Source organism: Geotrypetes seraphini, chromosome 5, assembly GCF_902459505.1.
Source record: "Geotrypetes seraphini chromosome 5, aGeoSer1.1, whole genome shotgun sequence".
Taxonomy (NCBI): domain Eukaryota; kingdom Metazoa; phylum Chordata; class Amphibia; order Gymnophiona; family Dermophiidae; genus Geotrypetes; species Geotrypetes seraphini.
The window spans coordinates 188,850,417-188,875,976 of NC_047088.1; the positions used below are offsets into that span (position 1 = coordinate 188,850,417).

A 25,560-nucleotide genomic window follows, 5' to 3' on the forward strand; every position below is an offset into this window, starting at 1 on the left:
ACACCTGACACTGTCTGCAGCAGGAGGGATGCCTAATTCCTCCCTCCGTCACCCCCAAACCCCTCTCAAAGTCCCCCCACAGGAGGGATGCCTACTCCCTCCTTCCAGAATGCCCCAAACAATACCCACCTGCAACAGGCAGGAGGGATGCCCACTCCCTCCTGCCAGCAGACCCCCCAAACCCATGACACCACCCTCCAGACCCAAACCCCCACCTGGCACCCCCGTAAACCCAACCCCCCCATCCTGGTATCCCAAAACCCAACTCAACACCCCTCAGTACCTTCTGTAGCTTGGCCGGCCAGAGGGATGCCTACTCCCTCCAGCTGGCAGGCCAGCCTCTTCACAATGATAGGCCTGGGATGCACTATGGAGGGGCCTAAGGCCCTGATTGGTCCAGGTGCCTAAGGAGGGGCCTTAGACACCTGGGCCAACCGGAATCTTAGGCCTCCTTCCCAGTGCATTCTGGGATGCACTGGAAGTGGCCTAAGACTCCAATTGACCAGATACCAAAGGCCACTTTAGTGGCCTTTGGTGTCTGGCCAATCGGAGACTTAAGCCAAAGTAGCCTTTAGTATCTGGCCAGTCGGAGTCTTAGTCCACTCACAGTGCATCCCAGAATGCACTGGGAAGGAGGTCTAAGACCCCATTTTGCCAAAGCACCTAAGGGCCCCCTAATGGGAGGGGCCTTAGGCACCTAGGCCAATCAGGACCTAAGGCCCCTCCCTGGTGCACCATTGTGAACAGTAGATATCCCTCAGGCCGGCCAAACTACAGAAGGTACTGGGGGTTGCTGGGTGGGGGTTTGAGTTTGCAAGGGTGCTGGGGTGGGGGGTTTGTGTCTGGGGGGCGGCATCTTAGGTTTGGGGTGAGCCTGTTGGCAAGAAGGAGTGGGTATCCCTCCTGCCTATTGCGGTTGAGGGTTCTGGCAGTGGGAATCCCTCCTGCCAGGGGACTTCAAGGGGAGGTTCGGGGTTGGTGGCAGATGGGATTGGGTATCTCTTCTGCCACAGACAGTGTCGGGTGGGAGTTCAGGGGTGGCAGTGGAAGGAATTGGGCATCCCTCCTGCAGGCCGAGCTCGTGTTGGGGTTAGGGGGTTCCCTGCTGCATCCACTCATCTAATTGTGGCAGGGGGATTCCCTTGCAATAATCAGCTGATGGAACGAGATCAGGTGTGATTTTCTAACTGACACTTGTGACATGGGTGCTAGTTAGAGAATTAGGCCGGTTAGGTCAAGTTGGGCGTCTCTCCCAAAGGGCAAACGTGATTCTGTATAGGACGCTGGTGTGCGATTTTCAGCTGCTTTTTAGATGGCTGCAGAAACTGATGTGCTAAACAGAATTGTCCCCAAATTGGTTGTTTATTCTTTCAAAGAGTACAAGTACTATGGGGAAGTGGATATGCAGTGACATTACTTAATAGTACAAAAAACAAAGCAGAAAAACTATTTATTTTACTCAGTGCATAATTAAGCTGTCAGGAAAAAAAAGAAATTTCAGATTCAGGGTCCAGCTACTGAAAAGTCATAATTCTGAGTGATTGATTTATGTGTAAACTTCAGTGATTGTATCTTTTTGCTAAATCTAGGTCTGATGTTGCAATTTTGTACAATGATCGTTCTGTTCTTGAAAATCATCATGTGAGTGCTGCTTATCGAATTATGCAAGAAGAAGAAACCAATATTTTTGCCAATTTGTCCAAAGACGACTGGAGGTAAGTCTTGTATCTCAACGGACTTGTGCTTAAATTGAATTAATATCAAATACTAATCTTTAATCTCCATTTACTCTGTGATGGCACACTTCTCATTTAGGTCCCTTTTTACTAAGCTGCGGTAGAGGTTCCTACCATGGCCAGGAGCGTTAAATGTTCCAGTGCTGCTCCGACGCTCACAGGAATTCTATGAGAATCGGAGCATTTACTGTTCTGGACCAAAGTAGAAATCTCTACTGTGGCTTAGTAGAAAAAAGGAATAAAGGGAGCGCTAAAGGAGGACAAAGCAATTGCGGACAGACTGAACACATTTTTTGCGTCTATATTTACCGAAGAGAATATACACAGCATACGGAACCCATCAGGCTATATGCTGGAAGCAAAAATGGAAACTGCCAGGGTTAACGGTCAGTCTAGAAGAGGTATGCAGGCAGATTGATAGGCTTATGAGCGATAAATCCCTGGGACTGATCAAATCATTAAATATTCCGGAGGACTCGAAGGTGGTGAATGTTACGCCAATCTTCAAAAAAGGTTCGAGGGGAGACCCAGGAAACTACAGACCGGTAAAAATTTCTCAGGCTCTCAGTGTGCGGGTCTAAAGAACATACTGAATATACCTGCCCCCCTCCCTCCAACACACACACTCACCTTTCACTAAGCCACAATAGAGGTTTGTACTGTGGCCCGCATTACTAAATGCTTCGACACTTATAGAATTCCAATGAGCATCTGAGCATTTAGCTCTCCGGGCTGCAGTAGAAACATCTACCACAGCTTAGTAAAAGAGGGTCCTAGAGAGGGCGAAAGAAAAAGAAACCCAAACAGGAGAGGATAAAGAGGCACAATAGAAAACTACATGTGAAAATCTGTTAGGCCTGCATACTCAAGTGAGAAAGAAAAGGCATCCTATCAGTCATCTACTACAAGGCAGTATACAAAAAGTGGGAAACAGTCATTACACAGTTGTACACGCATCTCCTTTGACCCCTTTAATTCCTTTAAACTTTTTTTTTTAATGTTTGAAATAACAGGTACAGGTAGGAATAGTAATTATAGTTCCTGGTTAGGGAGCTCCTCCCTCAAGCGGCCATTTCCCAGCATGCCTACTTTCCTTTCTAGCAGTGTCTCGCAAACTTTGTCAAGTCACAACACACTAACATGCTGGCCGCAGCTCGAGGCCTCCATGTGCGGACGTTGACGCAATGATGTTATGCACATGCGTGACATCATCACGTCCACGTCCACGCATGCGTGAAGGCCCTCCAGACGGGCCCTGCACCGCCAGTGCGGGGTGCTGGAAGGGAAGATGTGTGGAGAGAAAGAGAAGCACTGGCACATCCTGTAAGCAGTCAGTCAGCACCGGCGCCTTTAATCCTCCCCGGCATCTTGCGGCACACCTGAAATCTCTGAACAGTTTGCGATATACTGCTTTATAGAATATAGAGCATAGCAATGAAAATACACGTGGCTAATTTACATATGACCACTTACATTAGCCATAAAGTTGGTGTAAATGTATGTGCTTAGAGAGCTAAAAAAAAATATATGTATATTCTATATTTTATCTGTGAAACTGCACACCCACCCAAGCTCAGCCCATTTGTACATCCACCTTCTAACTATAGGGTCCTTTTACTAAGGCGTGCTAGCCGATTTAGCGCACGCTAAATGCTAATGCATTCATAGGATATAATGGAACACGTTAGCATTTAGCGCACGCTAATATATAGTATATGCTAAATCGGCTAGCGCGCCTTAGTAAAAGGACCCCTATGTGCCATCATGTTTTGGTGCACTTTATAGAATAGCATCTTTGCCATTTATGTGTACCTGCATAAAAGGACTCTTTAGTAGGCTTACATGATTTTATGTGTATGTTTAAATGGTTTATGCACATCCTTTTTTTTTTTGTAAATCTGTATTAAATTTCCCAAACTACCATAGTGCAAACAAACAATTTCAGTATACATAAGTTTACACAAAATGCACACTAAACTTATAAACATTAATGCACAACTATTCCCCCCCCCACCAAATAATCAGAAAAATTACATTCCCACAGGAAACCCTCCATATATTCCCTGAATGAAATTCTAATGCAAAACCCTCCCCCCTCCCACTCACCCTGGATGTCTATGCTTAAGGGTCGATAAAATAAAATCAATTATCATTCCTTACAGAACTTAGTCAATGGTTCCCAAACATCCATAAATTTCTTATACCGTCCCTGTTGTACAGCCGTCCATCATTCCATTTTAAAAGTATAACAGAGAGATTCCCACCAGAAAGTGTAATTTAATCTATCACAGTTCTTCCAATTCCTCAAAATAAGTTGTATGGCAACTCCTGTCATTATAAAGAGAAGTTTGTTATTTCGAGCAGATATTTGGCGTTTACACCTCTTTAACGTACCAAATAGGATGGTATCGTACGCCAATGCCACTGGATTTTCAAATATAATGTTCACTTGATCCCAAATTTAAGTATCAAGGGACAATAGTATAGTAAATGATCCAAAGTCCCAGCTTCAAGATGACAATGCCAACATCTATTAGACTGATATGCAAAGTCCTTTCCCCACTTCTTCTTGTGTTCTGTTCCATTATACATGGGTTGCACTTTCCTTTCTGTTGGACATATGTTGCTATTCTGATCATTTTCATGCCTTCTTGATACTTAAATGATGACACCATCTTTACAGAATTTCTCCCAATATGTCCCATTATATACAGTGTCTATCAGTGATGCTTCCTGTACTCATATTTCCACAATTACTGCAAAACATTTCACTCTTTCTTTTTTTAACAGTAATGTTAGTTTGCCTTTGTAAATGGGAATGTAAAAACCTTACAATCGCTCCCCAGTGAACCAAAGCATCAGCTTTAACTTGTGCTATAAAACATTCAGCTTTAGAATGTCATTTCAGTGGTCCAAATTAGTCCCAGTGTGTGTTTTCCACATAAAGAGTGTTAACATTTTTCAGGTTGCTATCATACTCCACCAGAACTTCTGATTATACCAGTGCCCAAGCGAAAGAGAGGGAAAATAGTGAATTGGAATTTTAAAGTGATGATCACAATAACATTTCAGGCTTGACAGTAATGAAGACAAAAATGTTAAAGCTTCGCCAAGTGCTAAAATTGCTCTTAATTACAGTTTATGAGCCAGGGAAACGGAATTGTGAACTAGTGTGACTCATGCTCTGAAACAGTAATTGCAGGGTTGGTGCGCGAAGCGTTGTCCTGGTACAGATGCCTGTCTGGGCCAATTGGATTCAATGTGTAAAGGATATTTGAAATGCCTTCTAGAAATTCAGAGTTATATGAACACAATGTCCTCTTGTATGGTAATGGTGATTTGCTTGCAGGGATCTCCGCACGCTGGTCATTGAGATGGTCTTGTCTACTGACATGTCGTGTCACTTCCAGCAAATCAAAACCATGCGAAGCACCTTGCAGCAGCCAGAGGGGTGAGTTATTCTTCATCCTTTACTGAACAATACAAAGCAATTTTTTTTTTTTTCAACAAAGCACTTCTCAGGAAAGTCTGTAACAGCTGCCTTTTGTTCTGGGATAATCGGAACATATTCTTGCTTTGACAGGGTAGACAAAGCAAAAGCCATGTCTCTGGTTCTTCACGCCGCTGACATAAGTCATCCAGCAAAATCCTGGGACTTGCATCATCGCTGGACTATGGCACTGATGGAGGAGTTTTTCCGACAGGTACAAATTTCACAATACACTGCTTGGGCTGAGCAGATAACTGTTGGAGCTGCGTTCTTTGTTGTAGCTAGAACAACAGATTATCACAGGCCTTGTAAGTTAACAGACGTTCTGGCTCAAGGAGCTATAACGCCCTAAGACCAATTTGCTCTGGCGCCCTCCCCACCTCAGCTGCTTAGATGCCCCTTTCCTACCTGTATCGATTCCCCCTTAACCCTGCTGCATTGGCACCTGCCCCACCATACTCGCTTCCTCTTACAAGAACTGACACTAATTTCTCTTCGTATTGGCAAAAGCATGTTGTTTCCCTCTCACCTCTGTGCCCCTCTCAAAGCTTGGCTGACAGCATCACCCAGGATTTTAACACAAGTGCAGGAACTTCACGTTCCATTGTTTAAAAATACAATGATGCTGGTGGCTATGCAAAAAAGAGAGCACAATGATAAGAGCAAAACACACTCTTGCCACTGTGAAGGCTGAGCCAGTGAGGCAGGCTTTTGATGCCCTTGAACCTTGGCCCCCTGAGACAGTGTCTAACCTGGCTCATGCCTTGAACTGATCACTGTTGATAACAGGTTCCAAAATGTTTATGCCTGAAATATCTCTAATAATTTGATCCCCCCTATTGACAGGATTACCAGAAGTCTAGAATTACCCGGACATGTCCTCTTTTTAGAGGACATGTCCAGGCGTCCAGTTTATCCAGGTTTAGAAAAGCTTCCTCCAGATTGCATCGGGAGGGAGCATCCGCGCATGCGTGTATGCAAAACGGTGACATCACATGCATGTACAAGTGCACATGACATTGTGCCACATCTGTGCATGCACAGATATGCCCCCCGACGTGACCGAGAACAGGCTGAAAGGTGTGGGGCTAGGGGTAAGGCTGGGTCGTGGGGTGGGTGTAATGGGGCGGGGATGGGTAGGACCGGGTGGGCCTGGGGCGGGTCTATGAGTCCAGATTTTATGCAAGTATAATCTGGTAACCCTACCTATTGAACTTGATTTCTCAATTAAAATATCTTTCAATGTCATTTACGACAAACTGTCGTCTTAGAGTGTGCACTATCCCCCAAATTCTATAAATGGCACCTAATATATGTATACATTGGTGCACATAACTGATATACACATTGTGGCGGGGTTAAGACCCGCCAATGGTCAAGGCCTAAACACCCACCACGAGCGCACTGATCCTGTCCCCACAGGGTGCCAATGGAGTTATGCAGGTTGCTCTAAAATAAACAGTCTCTGAGCCCTGCTATTTTCAAAACAGAAAAATAATTTCTTTTCCTTTGTTATTCCTTCATAGTAGCAAAAGCACCTCGCTGCTCTCCACACAGTCCTGGTGGCAGAATATAGCAATTCTTTCAATATTCCCCAACGTTCAGGATTTCATCATTCTCCATCAAAATAAAGCAAAATTATTTTGTAGAGTTTTTGCCCCAGAGGCTGCAGCTTTACCACAGTTCAGGCAGCCTCTGCCAATGGGACCCAAGTCTACTTTTCCTTGCCCCCAGGCAATTCTAGGCAGTGCTCCTGCCTTCACTCAATCTTCAGACTGCTTTTATTACCCACAGTCCAATAACGGACACTATCATGTGCCCCAATTCCACAGAGCACCGGCTTCCTATCACTAGGGCCAGTATGTATGGGAACTTACACCACTCAAATACAGAATAATGACCCTGCACACCACCTGTGTTCCCATTGATTTGGTAACTCAGGACAAGGAGACTTTAGGCACCTGAAGCAGCCTTACTTTTAACTCAGGCTTAAACTTCAGTAATACTGGTATTCCCTCCCCCCACTGCACCAAAGCTCATTCACACTCCTGTCCCCAAATACTTAATTAAATCTCCGTTTCAGTTCCTTAACAACAGGATCATTTGTTTCACTTTTAAGCAGGGAGGTTTCTCAGTTAATCAGCTCTATTCACACATGTTTTCTTCAAATATTCCTTCCTCTGGTTCATAACTACATTCCATGGCATAATATAGGTTATTTGACTCAAAACCTTGCTCATTTATTTCCATAGCAGTTCCCTCTCTGTCTCCTGGCTCCCCTCCCCCAACCTGTGAAAAGCCTCGTTCCTCACAGCCAGCTTGTGTAAACTTTCCTTCAGAATCCTCCCCCTCCTAAGCTAACCTTTCTCTTGGAAATGGATTCCTTTCTTGCCTGGGAACTCCTGGCTGAAGTTTCTAACGAGGTATAGGGATTGGTGTAGAAACTTTCTCATTGTTTCCTAACATGCCTTGCAGAGCTCTCGGCTTCCCAGTCTTGGTTTGTTCCACCCTCCCCCAGCTCTCAGCTGTAGAGGCTTTATCTTTCCTGGGCTCCTGCACTGTCTGATGCATGTCAGCTCTCCTAACTCCTCCCCTATCTTTAGCGCTCTGTTTATCAGCTTGAAATATTGTAGGATTAAAGGGAGTTTTTCCTTCTGCAGATTTGAATAAGGAATAATAGGGAAATATAAAGGGATTCTGAGCTGCTTCTGCACTAGGTCCTCTGTTCTGCCCTTCTGGTGTGCCTACTGTCTGCTTGCCAGACTTTATAGTACTCTTTCTTTCTCTAGGAATAGGCACTGGTTTAGCATGAGGAGGGTTAGCAGCAGAGTCTCTTATCGAGGCATGTAGTGGTTAGAGCTACAGCCTCAACACCCAAGCTGCTTCTTATGACCCTGGACAAGTTACTTAATCCCCCCCGTAGCCCAGGTACATTAGATAGACAGTTAGCCACCAGGACAGACAGGGAAAAATGTTTGAGTACCTAAATAAGTTCATGTAAACTGTTCTGAGCTCCCCTGAGAGAACGGTATAGAAAATTGAATAAATAAATAAATAATTTGATTAACTGGTACCAATAATTGGTAATTGGAACTTCCTAATTGACGCTAATTGGAACTAATTAAAAATTGCATGCACAACTTGGAAAGTATGATTCTGAAAAAGTATTTACCAGTTGTAGTACATTAATTTGAAAAGGAGTCATGGTCAGAGGCAGATTGGAGGGATATTCCTAAAAGTTAGATATAATGTTATAGAATATGTCCAATACATGCATAACTTAGGAACTGACATTTAGGCCTTGTTTTAGATGGCCTAAGTGCCTGCGCCTAAGTTATGTGTTGCACTTTGCCACTAAGCACGATTCTATAAAGAAGTATGCATACCTTGTAAAATCATGCTTAGCGTCGCACTACTCACCATTGATTTTTTAAAGTGTGATTTATAGAATCAGGTCCCATGTGCAAAGAAGTTGTACCCTTGTCTGATAATGTGTGCATGTACACATGTACAATGGTTCACACATATGTGATGGCTGACACATATGTGATGGCTGAACTATCAGGAAAGAATGCTCATTCTTTGCACATTGGGGAATTCAATAAATGGAGGCCAAAGTTAGGTGCTGGACTGATCCGTGCTAAGCTAGTATTCTGTACAGAACGATCTTTATAGTATACTAACTTAGCACTCATTTCAACCCAGATTCTCTAAACAGCTCATTGTTAGTGGCCGCCTTAAAAGCAGCCATCAATCACAAGTGAATCATGCATTGGTGCTGTCTCCAGCAAGGTTAGGCTCTGGAAATGTAAGCCAGGGTTTTCAAGGCCTACATTTCTGGCACATAACTTTGACGTGAATGGTGCCTACGTAGGCACTTTAAGGCACCTAACGCTACTTCTGGCATTAGCCATGCCTACAGTGGCATTAAGCGCCGTAAAGTGCCTCCAGAGGCACAATTCTGGAGCCTTGAAGTACCGTTTTAAATGACATTGTGATCTTAACTTAGGTGCTGATAGGGTGCTTACTGGTGCCTAATTTAAAGTGCCAATTAGAAAATAAGGGCCTTTGTGTCTAACTTTATGAATGAGCATTTACACTTACCAAAGGCTGGTGTAAATGCTTAAGCCCAACTGATGACAGGTATTCTAGAACATCTAGACTTATATTTAGACCGCGGAGATCACTGGTGATCTCCCGTGGTCCAAAGCGATACCAGAAATTCAGTGCCAGCACTGTATGTGGCTATCAGCATAAAATTTTTGGTGTATTTTTGGCTGGCTGGGACATAGCCAGCTATGCCAATATTCAGTGGCTAGCTGGCTAAGTCTCAACAGCCAAAGATATACCACCCTTTTAGATGTTTGACATTGGCTGCTGAACTTAGTCGGCGAGCCACTAAATATTGATATAAATTGATATTTATATGCCAACACAGTATCTCTATGTAACCATTTGTCTGAAATTGTTTTTATCATTTTTTATCATTTCATTTATTATAAATTTATATACATTTTATAATTGATTTTTTGTTCTTAATATACGGATGTGTATGTAGATTTTTATGGCTTTTAAAAATCTTTTTGTTGTTTCACAATCATGTTCATGTGTATATTTTCAAAATATATGTGTGTAATTTTTATATGTTTTAGACTCCTGAGACTGGCCCTTTTGGGCTGAAACACTTATCGTGTCAAGTCATTTCAAACAATAAAGGGAACTGAACATCGATTAGTATCCTTCGTTGTTTTTTTTTTTTCTGCTTTCACGTGACATAGCTGGTCATGGGCCAATCCAGAGACTGGAATATTCAGCGTGAGATAGCTGGCTATCCCCTGCTGATATATACAAGTGGATAGCTGGCTATGTGCTATTTAGATGGCCAGGAGCTGTTCTTGGCCATCTAAATTCTGCTCTAGGGTGAAAATGAATTGTTTATTATATTATAGTAGACAATTTCCCTTGCAGGCATCTTCATGTCTAATTCTGTACTGCTTAATCCCAGGTATAATTGCAGTATTTCCTGCTTAACTTGATGAAGGCAGCTCTTAAAACGCTAGTCATCAATACTTGACTTAATTTGATAAAAAAAATAAAAATCACCTACTACTTTTTCTGGCCCTTATTTCTACATATTCAAATGAATTAACAGAATAATAACAGAACTGTACTGTATTTTTATCATTTTTGTCACTGCAGCAGTGCTAATGAGAGATGTACCCTATATTTCTGTTCTTATAGGTTTTCTCATTTCTTTGTAGGGTGACAAGGAGGTTGAATTAGGGCTTCCTTTTTCCCCGCTCTGTGATCGGAAGGCTACCATGGTAGCTCAGTCCCAAATAGGTATTTTTCTTTCAGTTTTAATATACAGTTTTATATATGTTTGTCCATATAAATGGTTCATGTCTGTACTATATTGTACTGTATCAATGGAGTACATAAACTATTTCCATTTTAACAAATCCCATGCGTACTACTTTCCCTTGGAATGTGCCCTAATAAATCAAGAAATATGAACAAATGTTTCTTTGATCATTGCTTATAAACAGCTGGAGGGATGGGGCAATTTCCCAAGAAATAACTATGGGCTCCTTTTTAAGCCGAAAAATTACCGCCTGCTTAAAAGGAGGCTGTAACGGATAGCGCGCATGGTATTTTTACGTGCGCTAAGCGCGCCTTTATAAAAGGAGCCCTATGTGTGTGCTCTTGTTTATTCAAAACTCCATTTGTAATTTCTTTCTCCAACCTGACCCACTAGAAAATGTTTCCTAAATCCCTCAGGTAAAAGTACCTATATTGTTACGTATCTTTTAAAAATTAATTATGACCAACTTCCCTGCCAAAACACACAAGGCATTAAACTAATTTTTGAGGCAAAACAATATCCTGCCAAAAATACAAATTAAAATCAATATGAATCATTAACCCTGAAACCCGCCCAATAAAAAAGATGAAAACAACACAAAACACCAAAGAAGGACCGATCCTATAAAAAGTAAATCAAACCAATTAAGGATACACCGTATCAAACAAATATCCCTTGGAATGGTTTTAAAAAGCCAGAAAGTCACTTAGCAAATGAAGCTCATGTGGAAGATTATTATACAAAATGCAAGCTTATTTATTTATTAGATTTACATATCGTCCTCCCCAAAGAGCTCCGAACAGATTACAGTTTACTTACAGTGTATATATCTTCACATAGGATTATTTACTGATGCTGGTAAAGGGTTGAGAGAGTGACTAGGCTAGGGCTACCAGATGTCTGGATTTCCCCGGACGTCCTCCTTTTGAGGACATGTCTGGGGGTCCAGACAGCTTTTCAAAACCCGGCACTTTGTCCAGGTTTTGTAAAAGCCTCCTGAAATCACGTCGGGTGGGCAGGAAGTCTGTGCATGCGCAGATGCCACACGATGATGTCACATGCACAAGGGCAGAATGGGGCGGTCTCAGGGCAGAACAGGGCGGAATCATGTGTCCTCTTGTACCAGATGGAAAATCTGATAACCCTAATCTATCCGTCATGCTGCTGCTGAAAATCGGCTCTCTAAAAGAGATGTGGTGGTGGGCCTGAGACACCGAAGTGCTAGGGGTGGGAGCTGGATCACCTGGGTGGGAAAGGGAGAAATCTACCCACCCAACTTGGGTCCAGGTCCACCCAAAATTGGGTGTCTGGTTACACTTCTGATATATTCACTAATCAGTGTAAAGCAGTAGTCTCAAACTTGCGGCCCGGGGGCCACATGCGGCCCTCCAGGTACTATTTTGCGGCCCGCGATCTGTACTAGTGCTGCCCGCTCTTTGCAGCATCCTCCGACTTCTCCCCTGGCCTCCAGCTCTTACTTTCAGATAATTACAGTAGCATGCAGAGAGGATTACCAGTGCTGTAGCGATCCTCAGCATCATGTTTCCTCTGCTGCAATCCTGCCCCTGACGTTAGAGGAGGAGCAGGACCGTGGCAGAGGGAACATGCGGAGGCCGATGGCAGCCTGCAAGGAATGTTACAGTACCGGCGATCCTCTCTACAGGCATGGTAATTAGCTGAAACTAAGATCGGGAGGCCAGGGGAGAAGCTGGAGGACGCTGCAAAGAAGGGGGAAACATGCAGGCCTTGAGGGGGTGGGGGAGATTTATAAACTATAAAGAGTTTTACCTCATACAAAATTGTCATTTCTTTAATAAGACATTAACTTTTTTCCCTGCGGCCCTCCAAGTACCTACAAATCCAAAATGTGGCCCTGCAAAGGATTTGAGTTTGAGACCACTGGTGTAAAGTATGCACACACCTGCAGTACAAGTTATGCAGCCTGCTATGTAATTTCTTTATTATTGTAGAAACTGATAGAATTCTACATTGGTTTTCATTTATGTCTTGAATCAGCAATGCAAAGTATAGGGTAATGTGTTTATCTCACGTTCTGCCCGTTACACACCTTGATTAGCACTTTAACATGTTAGAAATATTATTCGATAGTGTTGGCTGAAAGCTAGGCTGATGCTTTCTCTGACAGATACGTCTGTTTTCATCATTCACTTGACTGACTACACCCACGCATTAAAGAAGGGAGGGGGAAACCTCTTTGCATCCACACATTAATAAACAGCAGTTTGAAAGAATGAACTTGTAGGATCCAGATGGAATGATATAGCTTTTGTTCATTTTTATGAGCCTTTCATTTGCTTTGCTTTTTTAAGTTAACCGTTGACTAATACACAGCATAATACACATTTATTTTTAAAAAGGGTTTCAGGTGTGAGCCTAATGTCTGTGCCAGGCAAAATGGTAGACGCTTCTTTGAAACAAAATGACTGGTCTTGGATACCTTTTAAAGACACCACATAACCACCATTTCAATGTTTCAAATCATGTGTTTACTACTCTGGAATCTTCAGATCACCACCGGGTGATATAAGATATACAATAAGATATAAGATATACAATAAGAACTCTCGCAGAATTCACCTGTTCGCCTTCCCCTCCCTAAAATTATGTCAGCTCAAAAGATTCCTTGACAAAACCTTCTCCTTCCAGACAGCCAAACTAAACTCATGGCTAGCCCAAATTGTACTCGACGCCCCCACCTACCTTGACTTTAGAAAAAAACTCAAAACTCACTTATTCCACGGACCGAACCCTTAACACACCCCTTGCACCTCTTCAACTCCCATCAATACACTCGAACCTCCACCTTCCCTTCTTATCGTACCCACCAAACCTATTAACCTCAATGACCGGTATATTACTGAAAATAAAATATTACCTTCCTAGTGTATGTTCTTGTATATTCCTGTCAATCTTCAATGATCTGTACATTTCTAAAATGTTAATTCCAATGACTTCATCATTTGTAATCTTAATTTAATTGTTGTGAACCGCCTAGAACTCAATGGGTATGGCAGTATACAAAATAAAGTTATTATTATTATTATTATATAACTCCAAGTGGTTCCAATTCTCATCAGTCCCATTGATTGTTAAACTGACATTGTTATTATTTTTCTTCTTTTTTACTTTTTTGTATACCATATATCTATTTTTCTATGAAACATCAAGAGTAGTACTTAACTTTGTTATATGCTCCTCCCCTTATATGCCAACGGGTTTTGCAAACCTTTTTCAAGGCGGGTAGTGCTGCAAATGTAAAATAATTAAAATTAGCGAGTGACTACTCAATCACCAATCCCAAATGTATACTTCTCTTCGAAGCTATCACTGCCTGAAAGTTCTTACTGTAACTGAGTTCAACTCATTCTTCACTGCTTCTTCCTCAGAGCCAAAATGGCCGCAGCGTTTTTTAATTCCATTGAAATAGGAGACTCCCCTGATGTCATGCATTATGGGGCCAGATAGACACATGCCCCCTTTGCCCATCAAAGCAGTCTTATGCATTAGAATGGACAACGAGCATATTCAAATCAAATCTTATTAATAAGTGCAAATTGCAAAACACAGAGATTATTCAGCCAGCATCATCCAATCAGAGGTCAGATTTAAGCCTTCGGGTATTGTGGATAGACATAGATTAGTGAGGAAGAACCAACATACATTTAGCAAAGGAACATTAAGCATGACCAATCTATAAGACTTTCTTTTTTGAAGGTGTAAATAAGCAAATGGAAAAGGGTGAATTGGTCGATACTGCATATCTGGAATTTAAGAAAACATTTGACAACAAGAAACTGTTCACTGAAGGAAAAAGTAATAGGATAGGAGGCAAAGTCCTACTGTATTCTGGTTAAACAATGGGAGCAAGTATGGTTGTCTGTATATAAAGCTTTTAAATCTTCAGCTACTATTCAATCTATATATTTAATTTTACATAAAGCAGTATGAACATCCTACAAATTAATAAGGAGATAGGAACTTTGGTACATTCACTTTTCCAATGTGATTTATTACAACTCCATTGGCAAAAAGTTTGGGATACTATATGTTCATTGATTAAGCCATAAATATCATTGTGTTGAGTCGACTTTGCATGAATAGTTCAATCACAGATGAACAGGCCAAGCTTGTACAAATTATGCTTAACTTAGCAATTAAAATAATTCTTGCCCACTGGAAAGACTTTTCAAGAGTTGAATACATGGAATGGTGGAATTTAGGGCTCCTTTTATCAAGGTGCGCCATGGGGGTTAGCGCGTTGGACATTTCATCACACGCTAACCCCCGCGGCAAGCCAAACACCTAACGCCTCGTCAATGGAGGCGTTAGCAACTAGCACGGCAGGCGGTTGAACACGCGGTATTCCGCGCGTCAACCGCCTACCACACCTTAATAAAAGGAGCCCTTAGTAAGTCTAACTGCTAAATACAAGAGAGTGTTTCCGGAAAGAAAGGGATGTTTGCATAGTTTTTAAAAAAGTTTGGAATCTCCTCACAAATTATAGCGACATATCACAAAATGAATATCTTTTTTATTTTGGGGGGTAATGTACATCCATGCTGTTAGTTTTCTTAGGTTTAGGTATGTTTAGTCTTAGGGCCTGTTTTACGAAGCCGCACTAGCGGCTGCGCTGCAGTAAAAGCCCCGAAGCCCATAGAGATTTAAAGGGCTTTGGGGTCATTGCCGCATGGCAGCCGCTAATGCGGCTTTGTAAAACAGGGGGTTAGTGTCAACATTATTTGTATACTGATTATCGTAATTAATCTGTTTTGCCAATCATTTCTGTGAACTGTTTGAGACAAGGCTTGTTTATATTTTAAATTATTAATAAAATATATTGAACTTAAAAGACAGAAAACAGTGAGGTAATCCAATTTGCAAATAAGACAAAATAATTAAGGGACCTGTGGCAGAGAGTCCTAGTGTTGCTGATTAACCTTATGGAGCAGGTTGGCCTAAATTACCAGGAACAGCTAACACATATTACACAAACACTTTTAACATTAATAAAGTGTTTTCTTTGTTAGTTTACCTCATACTTAATTAAAAAGTGTCACTCAGCCAGGCAGTAATGAATTATTCTGTTTTCTTCAACTTTCTCTCTCTCAGGGAGCTCTTCCCTTAGGTCCTTCCGATTAAAGTCTGGGCAGAAATGCTCATCCCTGAGTCCCGCCCCTATGAATCAACACTGCTCTGCAAAGCTCAGGGCATTCTGGAACCTGTAGTTTTCACCTAGTTGTTTAATGCTCTCTGTAGCCCTCAAGTTCCCAGCCATACTCCTACTTTTTACATGGTTCCAAAAATACATAAAACACTTGAAAAACCTCCAGGGAGACCCATCGTGTCCCTTCAGAGTACTGTATTGGAATCTCTTTCAAAAATGGTAGACCACTTCCTTAAGCCTGAAGTAGCCAAGGCCAAATCTTTTGTTTTGGACACCACACATTTTTTGAATCATATTAAATCAGTGACTGTACAGCAAGCTGATCTTCTAATTACGCTTGACTTAGAGGCTCTGTATAGTAACAACAGGAAGCGCTCAGGATTGTGGACTGTCCTCCTTGCCTGCTAATACTCATAGCTAAATCTTTTCTCATGATCCTGTCCTCCTTGGATCTTCCCCCCAAAATTTTTGAGGTTCAAGGTGAATTTTTTTCTTTAAACTCATGGGGTTGCCATGGGCACTGCCATGGCGCCCTGTGTGGCCAACCTCTATGTTACAGCTTATGAGGAAAAGCATCCTTATTCATCTGCTTGGGCTGTTTCTATTACTCTATGGCTAAGGTATATTGACGATGTCTTCTTGATCTTGATGATGTCTTCTGACACTACTGTGAATTTTCAAGAATTCTTAAGGTGGCTTAATTCTTTAGACCCTCATTTGAAATTTTCTGCAGTGGTTAACAGTCATTCGGTTACCTACCTTGATACTGTGGTCACTAAGACATTGCATAGTTTGACTACTACGGTCTTTAGGAAATCAACTGACCGCAATACCTATCTACACTATTCCAGCTGTCATCCCACCAGATTATGTATTAATAAATTTGTTTATTAATATATTTATATCTCCATGATTTTTATCTCCATGATAAAAATCATGGAGATATAAATATATTAATAAACACATTTTGGTAAAAAAATGCATACGGGCAGCCAATGATGAGGTGCCATGTAATTCTTCCCGCAATCAATAATTAACATAGCGGTGGAGTGGTGGGGCTGAGGCTTCCTTTAACACATATAATAGACAACGGAATCTTCTATATGCCTAAGTCCAATTGATGTGACTGGTGTATATGCGAGTGGATTCGGTTCAATAGATATTGAAGTTGTATGCCATTGATTTCTGAAGGCTAACATTGTTAAGAAGCACTGGCATATTTTGAATTTCCATCCCATCTTTAAGGGTCTTCCATGTATAGCATTTGGTCGCCCGAAGAATCTAGGCAATCTTCTTTCTCAACCTTCCTCAACTAATGTTCTGACTCAGGGGCACCACAGTGCATGTGGCTCCTGTAATTCTCTTTCCATTTCCATCTGGCGTCATCTTCAAACCCACTGTGAATATAAATTAAGACACCAGACCACTTGTTTGTCTCAGTGGGTGATTTATGTGATTATGTGCCATGTAAATTGATATATGTGGGACACACCAGTAGAAAGATCAAGACAAGACTGTCAGAACATAAAAGCAGACTCAGTACCGCTACGTTATCTGCACCCATGGTTCCCTACTGCCTGGAGAAGAGCCACGATTTTTACGATCTTTCGTGGATCATCATCGAGCAGATACCGTGGGACTTTAAAGGAGACAAGACTGCCCGTATACAATTATTGGAACAATTTTGGATTTTTCAACTCAACACTGTCCAACCAGACGGCCTCAATGAAAGTATTGAGTGGAATACCATCATGTAGCCTTTCTTTTGATGAGCTCTGTTTTTTCTTTTGGTCCTGGTTGGTCATTTATTTGGCCTGACGTCAGCCTTTTTTGGCTTTAATGCGTGTCCTGCGCGCCTCTTTGGTAGCTCTGCCCTCCAGTCCTTCAGATACAGTCTCTTGCACTGTATCTTACTCTATAAGTCTCTTGCACCGTATTTTCACTGTATAAATATCTCTGCTGTATATGTACAGTCTCCTGCATTGTAAATCTACTTTGTTTTCTGCTGTATTAACACCTATGCTGAATATGTACAGTCCCCTGCATTGTAAATTGCTCTCAACTGCATAGTACATTCCCTTACATTGTATCTTCGCTGTACATGTACAGTCTCTTACATTGTAAACCGCTCTGAACTGTTTGTGGTATTGCGGTATACAAAAATAAAGTTATTATTATTATTCAATTGTTTGCCAGTTGTGGTAGTGTTTTTGACTCCTCTCCTTCCTGATTGACAATGGATTCCTGATGAAGGGGCATTTTGAAGCCCCGAAACTAGGCTTGGTTGGACCTGGTTATGAGGTTCTGTAGGAATACTGCTGTCCTCACTTTTCAACTGACTAATGGATGCATTTTCAAGCTAAGTCTGAGTTTTTTGTTAGGAGTTGACTGGGGGGCTCTTTCAGCGGGACATCCTGCTTTACTTATGCACTTGTGTAATTGATGAACTTTTAATATCACTGTTTAAGTTCTAACACTATTAAATTAATTTATGCACAAGTGAGGTGTCCAGTGATGGTGTGCGGGCAGAGGTGGCCTAACCTGTACCTTGTGTAAAGCGCTGGAGAATTATCTCCCTTTCCTGACCTCTCACACTGAGGACACTCCATTTTACTTAATAAATTTAGCTATTGTTTGACTATTTATTATCTTCTCACTAGTGCTCAAGTGCGCAGGTTGGTCCCCTTTAAGAACCCATTGACTTTTACTGTTTTTTTTGTGTGTTCCTCTGCAGCCCTGTAGTCTGGTAGAGGAAAAAACCCTCTGAATCTGTCACAGACCCTTTTATTAAAGCTTAGCTTGCTAATGGAATTACCAAGCTAAATGCGAAGAAGCCCATTTTATATCTGCAAAGAATTGCAAAGGGACTTGAACAAACTAGGGGAATTGGTGGCGAGATGGCAGATGAAGTTCAACGCTGCGAAATGTAAAGTATTACATGTGGGAAACAGGAAACCGAGGTACAACTATACGATGGGAGGGATGTTATTAAATAAGAGTACCAAAGAAATGGGCCTTGGGGGTAATGGTGGACATGACCATGAATCCGACGGCACAGTGCGCAGCGGCCGTTAAGAAGGCAAACAGAATTCTAGGCACAATCAAGAAGGGTATTACAACCACAACAAAAGAAGTTATCCTGCCATTGTATCGGGCGATGGTGCGTCTGCATCTGGAGTACTGCGTCCAATATTGGTCGCCGTACCTTAAGAAGGACATGGCATTATTCGAGAGGGTTCAGAGGAGAGCGATGCGTCTGATAAAGGGGATGGAAAACCTTTCATATGCTGAGAAATTGGAGAAACTGGGTCTCTTTTCCCTGGAGAAGAGGAGACTTAGAGGGGATATGATAGAGACTTACAAGATCATGATGGGCATAGAGAAAGTGGAGAGGGACAGATTCATCAAACTTTCGAAAACTACACGAACAAGAGGGCATTCAGAAAAATTAAAAGGGGACAGATTCAGAACCAATGCTAGGAAGTTCTTCTTCACCCAGAGGGTGGTGGACACCTGGAATGCGCTTCCAGAGGGTGTGATAGGACAGAGTACGGTTTTGGGGTTCAAGAAGGGATTGGATGATTTCCTGAAGGAAAAGGGGATAGAGGGGTATAGATAGAGGATTACTATACAGGTCCTGGATCTGATGGGCTGCCGCGTGAGCAGACTGCTGGGCTTGATGGACCTCTGGTCTGACTCAGCAGAGGCATTACTTATGTTCTTATGTTCTTTATTTAGCATGTGCCAATTCTGTTAGTGCATACTAAGCTTTCGTAAAAGGGACTCATAGAGGCCCTTATATTAAATTTAGTGTGCACTAATAGACATTTGTGTGTGCTATGTGCCACATGGCCCATAGGTACAAAATAGGACTTGCAGCATTTTGCACGCACTAATGTAATGTAATGTAATTTATTTCTTATATACCGCTACATCCGTTAGGTTCTAAGCGGTTTGAAGAAAATATACATTAAGATTATAAATGAGAAGTAATAAGGTACTTAAAAAATTCCCTTACTGTCCCGAAGGCTCACAATCTAACTAAAATACCTGGAAATTAATAAAGAAGAGAAAATAAAGATGGTTGAAAAAAGAAAAATTCTATGTGAATTTATAGGATGGAAATTAAACTGACAGTGAAGAACTGTATGAAAAATACATATGGAATGCAGTTAGAGAGGGTAGGTTACAATCTATTTATGATATTTGTTTAATTGGAAGGTGTTAAGGTGGGTAATTTGGGGGAAGGTTATCTGAAGGTAGGTGAATCTTCTGGAGGTAAAAGAGGAGGGGTTAAGATATTTGGATGAATTTTTTGAAAAGCAGGGTTTTGATTTCTTTTCTGAATGTTTTGAAGTTGTCTGATATTGTCATAAGATTGGAGATGGAATGGTTGATTTTTGCTGCTTGTGTTGCCAGAAGGTTGTCAAACATTTTCTTGCGTTGTGTGCCTTTGAGTGGGGGGAAGGCGAAAGGGTTCGAGGTTCTTCTGTGTCTTGAGGTCGAGATTTGGTTTAAGCGGTTGTTTAGATAGGAGGGGGAAGAGCCGTGTAATGTCCGTTAGCATGTGCAATCTCTTTGTTTGCCTGGATGCTGAGAAGGGGCACACAAAGTTATTTTTATTTGTTAGGATTAGAGGTTGGACCAACCACAGCATGCTTGTACCACAGCACTTCTCTCATTCCAAAATAAAGCAGACCATACCACAGGTAAATCCAAAATTCTAACTTCTTGAAATCAGGAAGAGGCACACTCTTGAACAGTGAACAGTTACTTTCAGTACACATAAGAACATAAGAATTTCCATATTAGGACAGACTGAAGGTCCATATCCTGTTTCCAATAGTAGCCAACCCAGGTTCCAAGTACCTAGCTAGATTTCAAGTAGTTAAACAGATTTTATGATGCTTATCCTAGGAATAAGCAGTGGATTTTCCCAAGCCAGTCCAACTATGTACAGATTCTCCCTTTCCTTCACTCCAAGATGTTATTTCTAACTCTCCAAACTCAAATTACAATGATCAGAAAGTGGCTCTAACTAATAGAAACCCAACCTTTTAATCAAACGTTTACTGGTCAGTTGGTATACTCTGACCAAAAGACAAATTTACTGCCCAGATCCAATTCTTAAATCTCCTCTAGAGTGAGGTCACAAAACATTAGACCACCCTCCAAGAAGACCAAGAACCAGCTTGGCTTCTCAATGGTTTTGTTAGGCTTCTGGAAACTGCTGGAACCCTTCTCCTGAGCCCCTGGCATTTTGCAGGGTGCCTGCCTGTCTCACGTAGTCTGTGGTTCCCATAAAGACCCAGGTGCATGAGCTTTTTTTCAAACTCTCTAGGTCACAAGTTCATACTTCTAATTCAATGGTCTCAAACTCGCAGCCTGGGGGGCCACATGCGGCCTGCCAGGTACTATTTTGAGGCCCTCAGTATGTTTATCATAATCACAAAAGTAAAATCAAACAGCTATAAATTACTATATTATTATTAAGACTTAGCCAAAAGGAAAAATTTATAAACTATAAAAAGTTTTACCTCAATGAAAATTTTCATTTCTTTAATAAGACATTAACTATTTTTTTCTGAGGCCCTCCAAGTACCTACAAATACAAAATGTGGCTCTTCAAAGGGTTTGACTTTGAGACCACTGCTCTAGTCGTTATCTATTAACACCTATTGTTTCACTCCAACTGCCAAACTGTGCAGCTTCAAATGCCAGGGCTGCCCTTTATACACCAATACACAGCACTGATAATTGTAAAACTCTTGACTTGTAGTTCTGGGCAATAGATACACCCCTTAACTCCTCACTTCAGTTCATACTATTTGCCCAGGGCTACACATGCTAAGCTTTAGTAAAAGTGCTCATCAGTTATTATACCAAGCAGATTGTGAGGAGCTGCAGAACTTTGTATGATCAGAGACTGAGCATCTAAACAGTGACATAGTAATGCAGTAGACCACCCTGGGTGTCCTCTTCAAGGGGGTCATTGGCTCTGGCACCTCTCTTCCTCTCCGCCCCGTACCTCATTAAATGTTTGCCGATGCAAGCAGCATCTTCCACTTGCTGCTTGCATTGGCCTCGGCTTCCTTCTGACAACATTTCCTGGTCGCAGAACCAGGATGTGATGTCAGAAGGGAGCCGGGACCGGTGCAAGCAACAGGTGGAAGATGCTACTCATGCCAGCGAACATTTCAAGAGGTATGTGGGAGGCGGAGGGGTGCTCAAGCAGCGAGGAAGAGTGGTAAAGGGGTCTCAAGTGGCGGGGAAGAATGGAGAGCGTTCGGTACAGCGATGTCGGTTGCCATCACCCTGGGGGTCCAGCCTCCCTTCCTATGCTACTGTGTCTAAATAGCAGAGGAAATTTCATTTGGACAAATGAAAAGTGAAACATATGTTGGAAATTAATCCTAACTATGAGGATAATTTTGTAACAGGGCAAGTGGGCGGAAGAGGAACAGAGGCCCATGTGTTGCTCCTATTTTATTTTGAAAATTATAGGGACCTTTAACTAAGCTGCAGTAAGCATTAATGCATGCTTAGTGCAGGATAAAATATATTACCGTGGAGTGTGCTCAGGCATCCTGCAGTAGTTTTAGGATCAGCATGCACTTTCATTATGTAATCCGCCTAGAACCGCAAGGCACAGGCGGAATAGAAATCACTAATGTAATGTAATGTAATATCTAGATTTTACTTTTTTGTGCTGGGGGCATCTTTGGGGGTGGAGAGCAGGTGCGTACTATGCTAATCAGTTAGTGCCGTTGCACACTAATCGATTACTGCGTGAGCACTTGCCACCTAAATAGGTGTTGGTAAGTAATCACGCACTAATGGCCACGTGCTAACATGAAAATTAACACACGGGCATTAATAGGGAAAATGGGCCATTTATTGCTGCACTAAAAGTGGTGTCAGAACGCTGGAAAGACCCACATTCAGGATAGGACCAACCACTTTTTAGTGCAGCTTAGTAAAGGGCCCCTATGTGCCTTAAGTTAGCTTACTCCAAGATGTAAGTTTGCCATTATCTGCCAGTAAGAATTGGAACATCGGTGCCAATCCTGTAATAAAACTGAACATGTATGCATGTACCCACTCCAACCATTCTACCTCCCCCAGGAATGCTGCTAGACTATGGGCTTGGGGTGTTCTACCAACCGATAAAGAGAGAAAACAGAATTTATTCATTTATTTATTTTGCAAAATTTACAGCCTGCACATTTGGAATACCACCATGGCGGGGTACATATATGATAATAAAACTGAAGATGTATAAATGTACCCATTCCAACCATTCTGCCTCTCCCAGCAATGTTTTTGCAGGCATATTACATGCAAGCAGGTGCTTTGTTTACTGATACTAAGAATTTCTATTTTCTGCTTTTCAGGCTTCATTGATTTTATAGTAGAGCCCACATTTTCTCTTCTAACAGACTCTATGGAGAAAATAGTTACTCCTCTTATAGAGGAAGCTTCAAAATCTGAACATACAGCATTTGGCCCGTCCAGGTTTGTCATTTTTTCCTCAAAGTTTATTTTTGCTTGAGTTGTATTTCTTTATCAAATTTAATTGCTAAAAGGAGCAATGACTAGCCAACATTGCCCTCTAGTGGTAATGTTATATAAATGCTGCTTCTCATTTATTTCATGCATTGTATTGCATTGTGTTGTACTGCATTATCCATTCTAATGCTTTTGGCATTACACTTGTAACCCCTTTTTTCTCTCCCCAGTTTATCATATAAGGAAGTAAGGATTTTGCCTTCATTTATTTTAGTTGTTTTTTTTTGTTTGTTTTGTAATCTCCACTTGTATTGTAGTAGTATTGTAAACCGCTTAATACTCATGTACTAGTGTTATACCAGATGTAATAAATCCAATCCAAAACTATGAGACCCACATTGCTTTTCACATAGAATGAATTTTCTGGAATATGTCCATCAATTTAAATGACGAAAATATAACTAGAACCAAGACATCTCAATATAAGAATCAAATAGTGAAACTTAAATATGAATGCTGAGAATGTAAAATAATGCAATTTTTCACATACACTCAGATTTGTGTAATCCGACCAAGAGCCGTGGCTCCTATAGCTGAACCCACATCCCATCACTGTGTATGACTTTGATATACGAAATAGTGAGTGAGGCGACGTGCTCTATTGATTATTAACTTTGTTCTCAATGGCAATAAGAGGAAAAACCACTCCACTTAGCTTTAAGATGTGTTAGCAGGTCCCGACATGGACCATGTTTCGAGGGTCTGTTTCAAGGAACCCAAAGGAGAAATGCAAAACTTCAAATGCCAGAGAAATAGTTGCTATGTGATTCGGACAACAACTTGTGTTCATAAGTTGAAACGGTCTCTTCTAATTGTTCATTATTTTTGACTTAGTCATCAATTTAAATGCACATCCACATGGCTCTTTATGTACAGCTTATAAAGGGTTTGTGACCTAGCTACAGTTCTTTGTGTGGCTAAGAAAAATCATGAATAGTGAAAATCATGATCATGAAGGCACTTAATTATTATATCAATGTTTCCAACTTACCAGGCATTTCACTATGAAGCCTTTATAGAGGACTTAACACCAGCAAAATTAAATCATTGAATTTGAAGATATGCAAAGCCTAAAATTATAAAATGTCCTGTTTCAAGCATTTGTAAGGTTCTTTTTTCACTCTCAACTAGGTCAGAAACAGCAGCAAGTGTTTGTAATTTCCACTCAGTTCAATGAATATTCAAGGATGTTTCTTTTGGCTTTTCTGAAAGGGAACCTGAAGTCTTTTGGATCCACCGAAAATTCAATGCAAGAAAAAAGTATTCAGTTTTCTTTTTTTTTTTTTTTGTACCACCTTCCTCCCCACCTCCCCCCTGCCCTCCCTCCCCCCCCCCCCCACATATGGATTAATAATACAGAACTTTCCAATGCCAACATTATTGCTCAGGGTCAGTTTTCTCATAACAGTCCATATATAAATTCAGTGATTTCCACATTGCCAGAAATTTATGCGGACAGTTTCTTTCATCTGCCATAACACATTCATATTTGTAAGAAGAGCATAGTTAAATTAACCTTCCAATGAATGACTCTCATTTTTTCTTATTGTTAGCGGTAAAGTTGACTCCCACTGACCACATAGGGCTCCTTTTATCAAGCCGCGCTAGCGGTTTAACGTGCGTAATAGCGCACGTTAAACCGCCGGCCGTGTTAGCCGCTAACGCCTGCCTTAAGCAGGCAGTAGTTTTTGGGCCAGCACGGGGGTTAGCACGTGATTAAAAGTCACGCGCGCTAACCCTGCTAGTGCAGCTTGATAAAAGGAGCCCATAGTCTATTTGATATGTCAGTGTCTCAGCAACTCCCAATATATTTGAATACACTATTATACCGCAGAACAAAAATCAGAGTGCAGTAAAAGAACAGCTTATGCAACAATATCCCTGCCCTAGTTGTACTTTTTTAATTTTAGTATTAAGCAGGCAAAACTTCCCCTATATATTTTGCAGATTTTGTATGTACAATTTCTTCTGCACAATATTGTATCAGAAACTGCAAGGAATCACATTTTTGACAAAGGGCTTATCATTTGAATTGGCAAGTACAACTATAAATCAAAAATGTACAAAAAGCATACAAAAGCACTACATTTGCTTGTACATTTAACGAAAATGTACAAGCAAATGTAGTGCTTTTGTATGCTTTTTGTACATTTTTGATTTATAGTTGTACTTGCCCCAACCTTAAGTATTGTTATTGGTGCCTTAAAGAGGGTGG

At 41.3% G+C, this 25,560-nt stretch overlaps 1 protein-coding gene across 4 annotated transcripts in view; it reads left to right on the top strand.

Moving 5' to 3' along the window:
• Nucleotides 1-25,560, top strand: part of PDE1A (phosphodiesterase 1A) — a 428,052-nt gene that overhangs the window by 304,781 nt on the left and 97,711 nt on the right. For all 4 annotated transcript variants that reach the window (XM_033947141.1, XM_033947139.1, XM_033947140.1 and 1 more), the window contains exons 8-12: nucleotides 1,590-1,715; nucleotides 5,086-5,187; nucleotides 5,320-5,440; nucleotides 10,488-10,569; nucleotides 23,171-23,291. In XM_033947141.1, coding sequence (XP_033803032.1) covers nucleotides 1,590-1,715; nucleotides 5,086-5,187; nucleotides 5,320-5,440; nucleotides 10,488-10,569; nucleotides 23,171-23,291 — 552 coding nt within the window. The remainder of the gene's footprint in view (nucleotides 1-1,589; nucleotides 1,716-5,085; nucleotides 5,188-5,319; nucleotides 5,441-10,487; nucleotides 10,570-23,170; nucleotides 23,292-25,560) is intronic.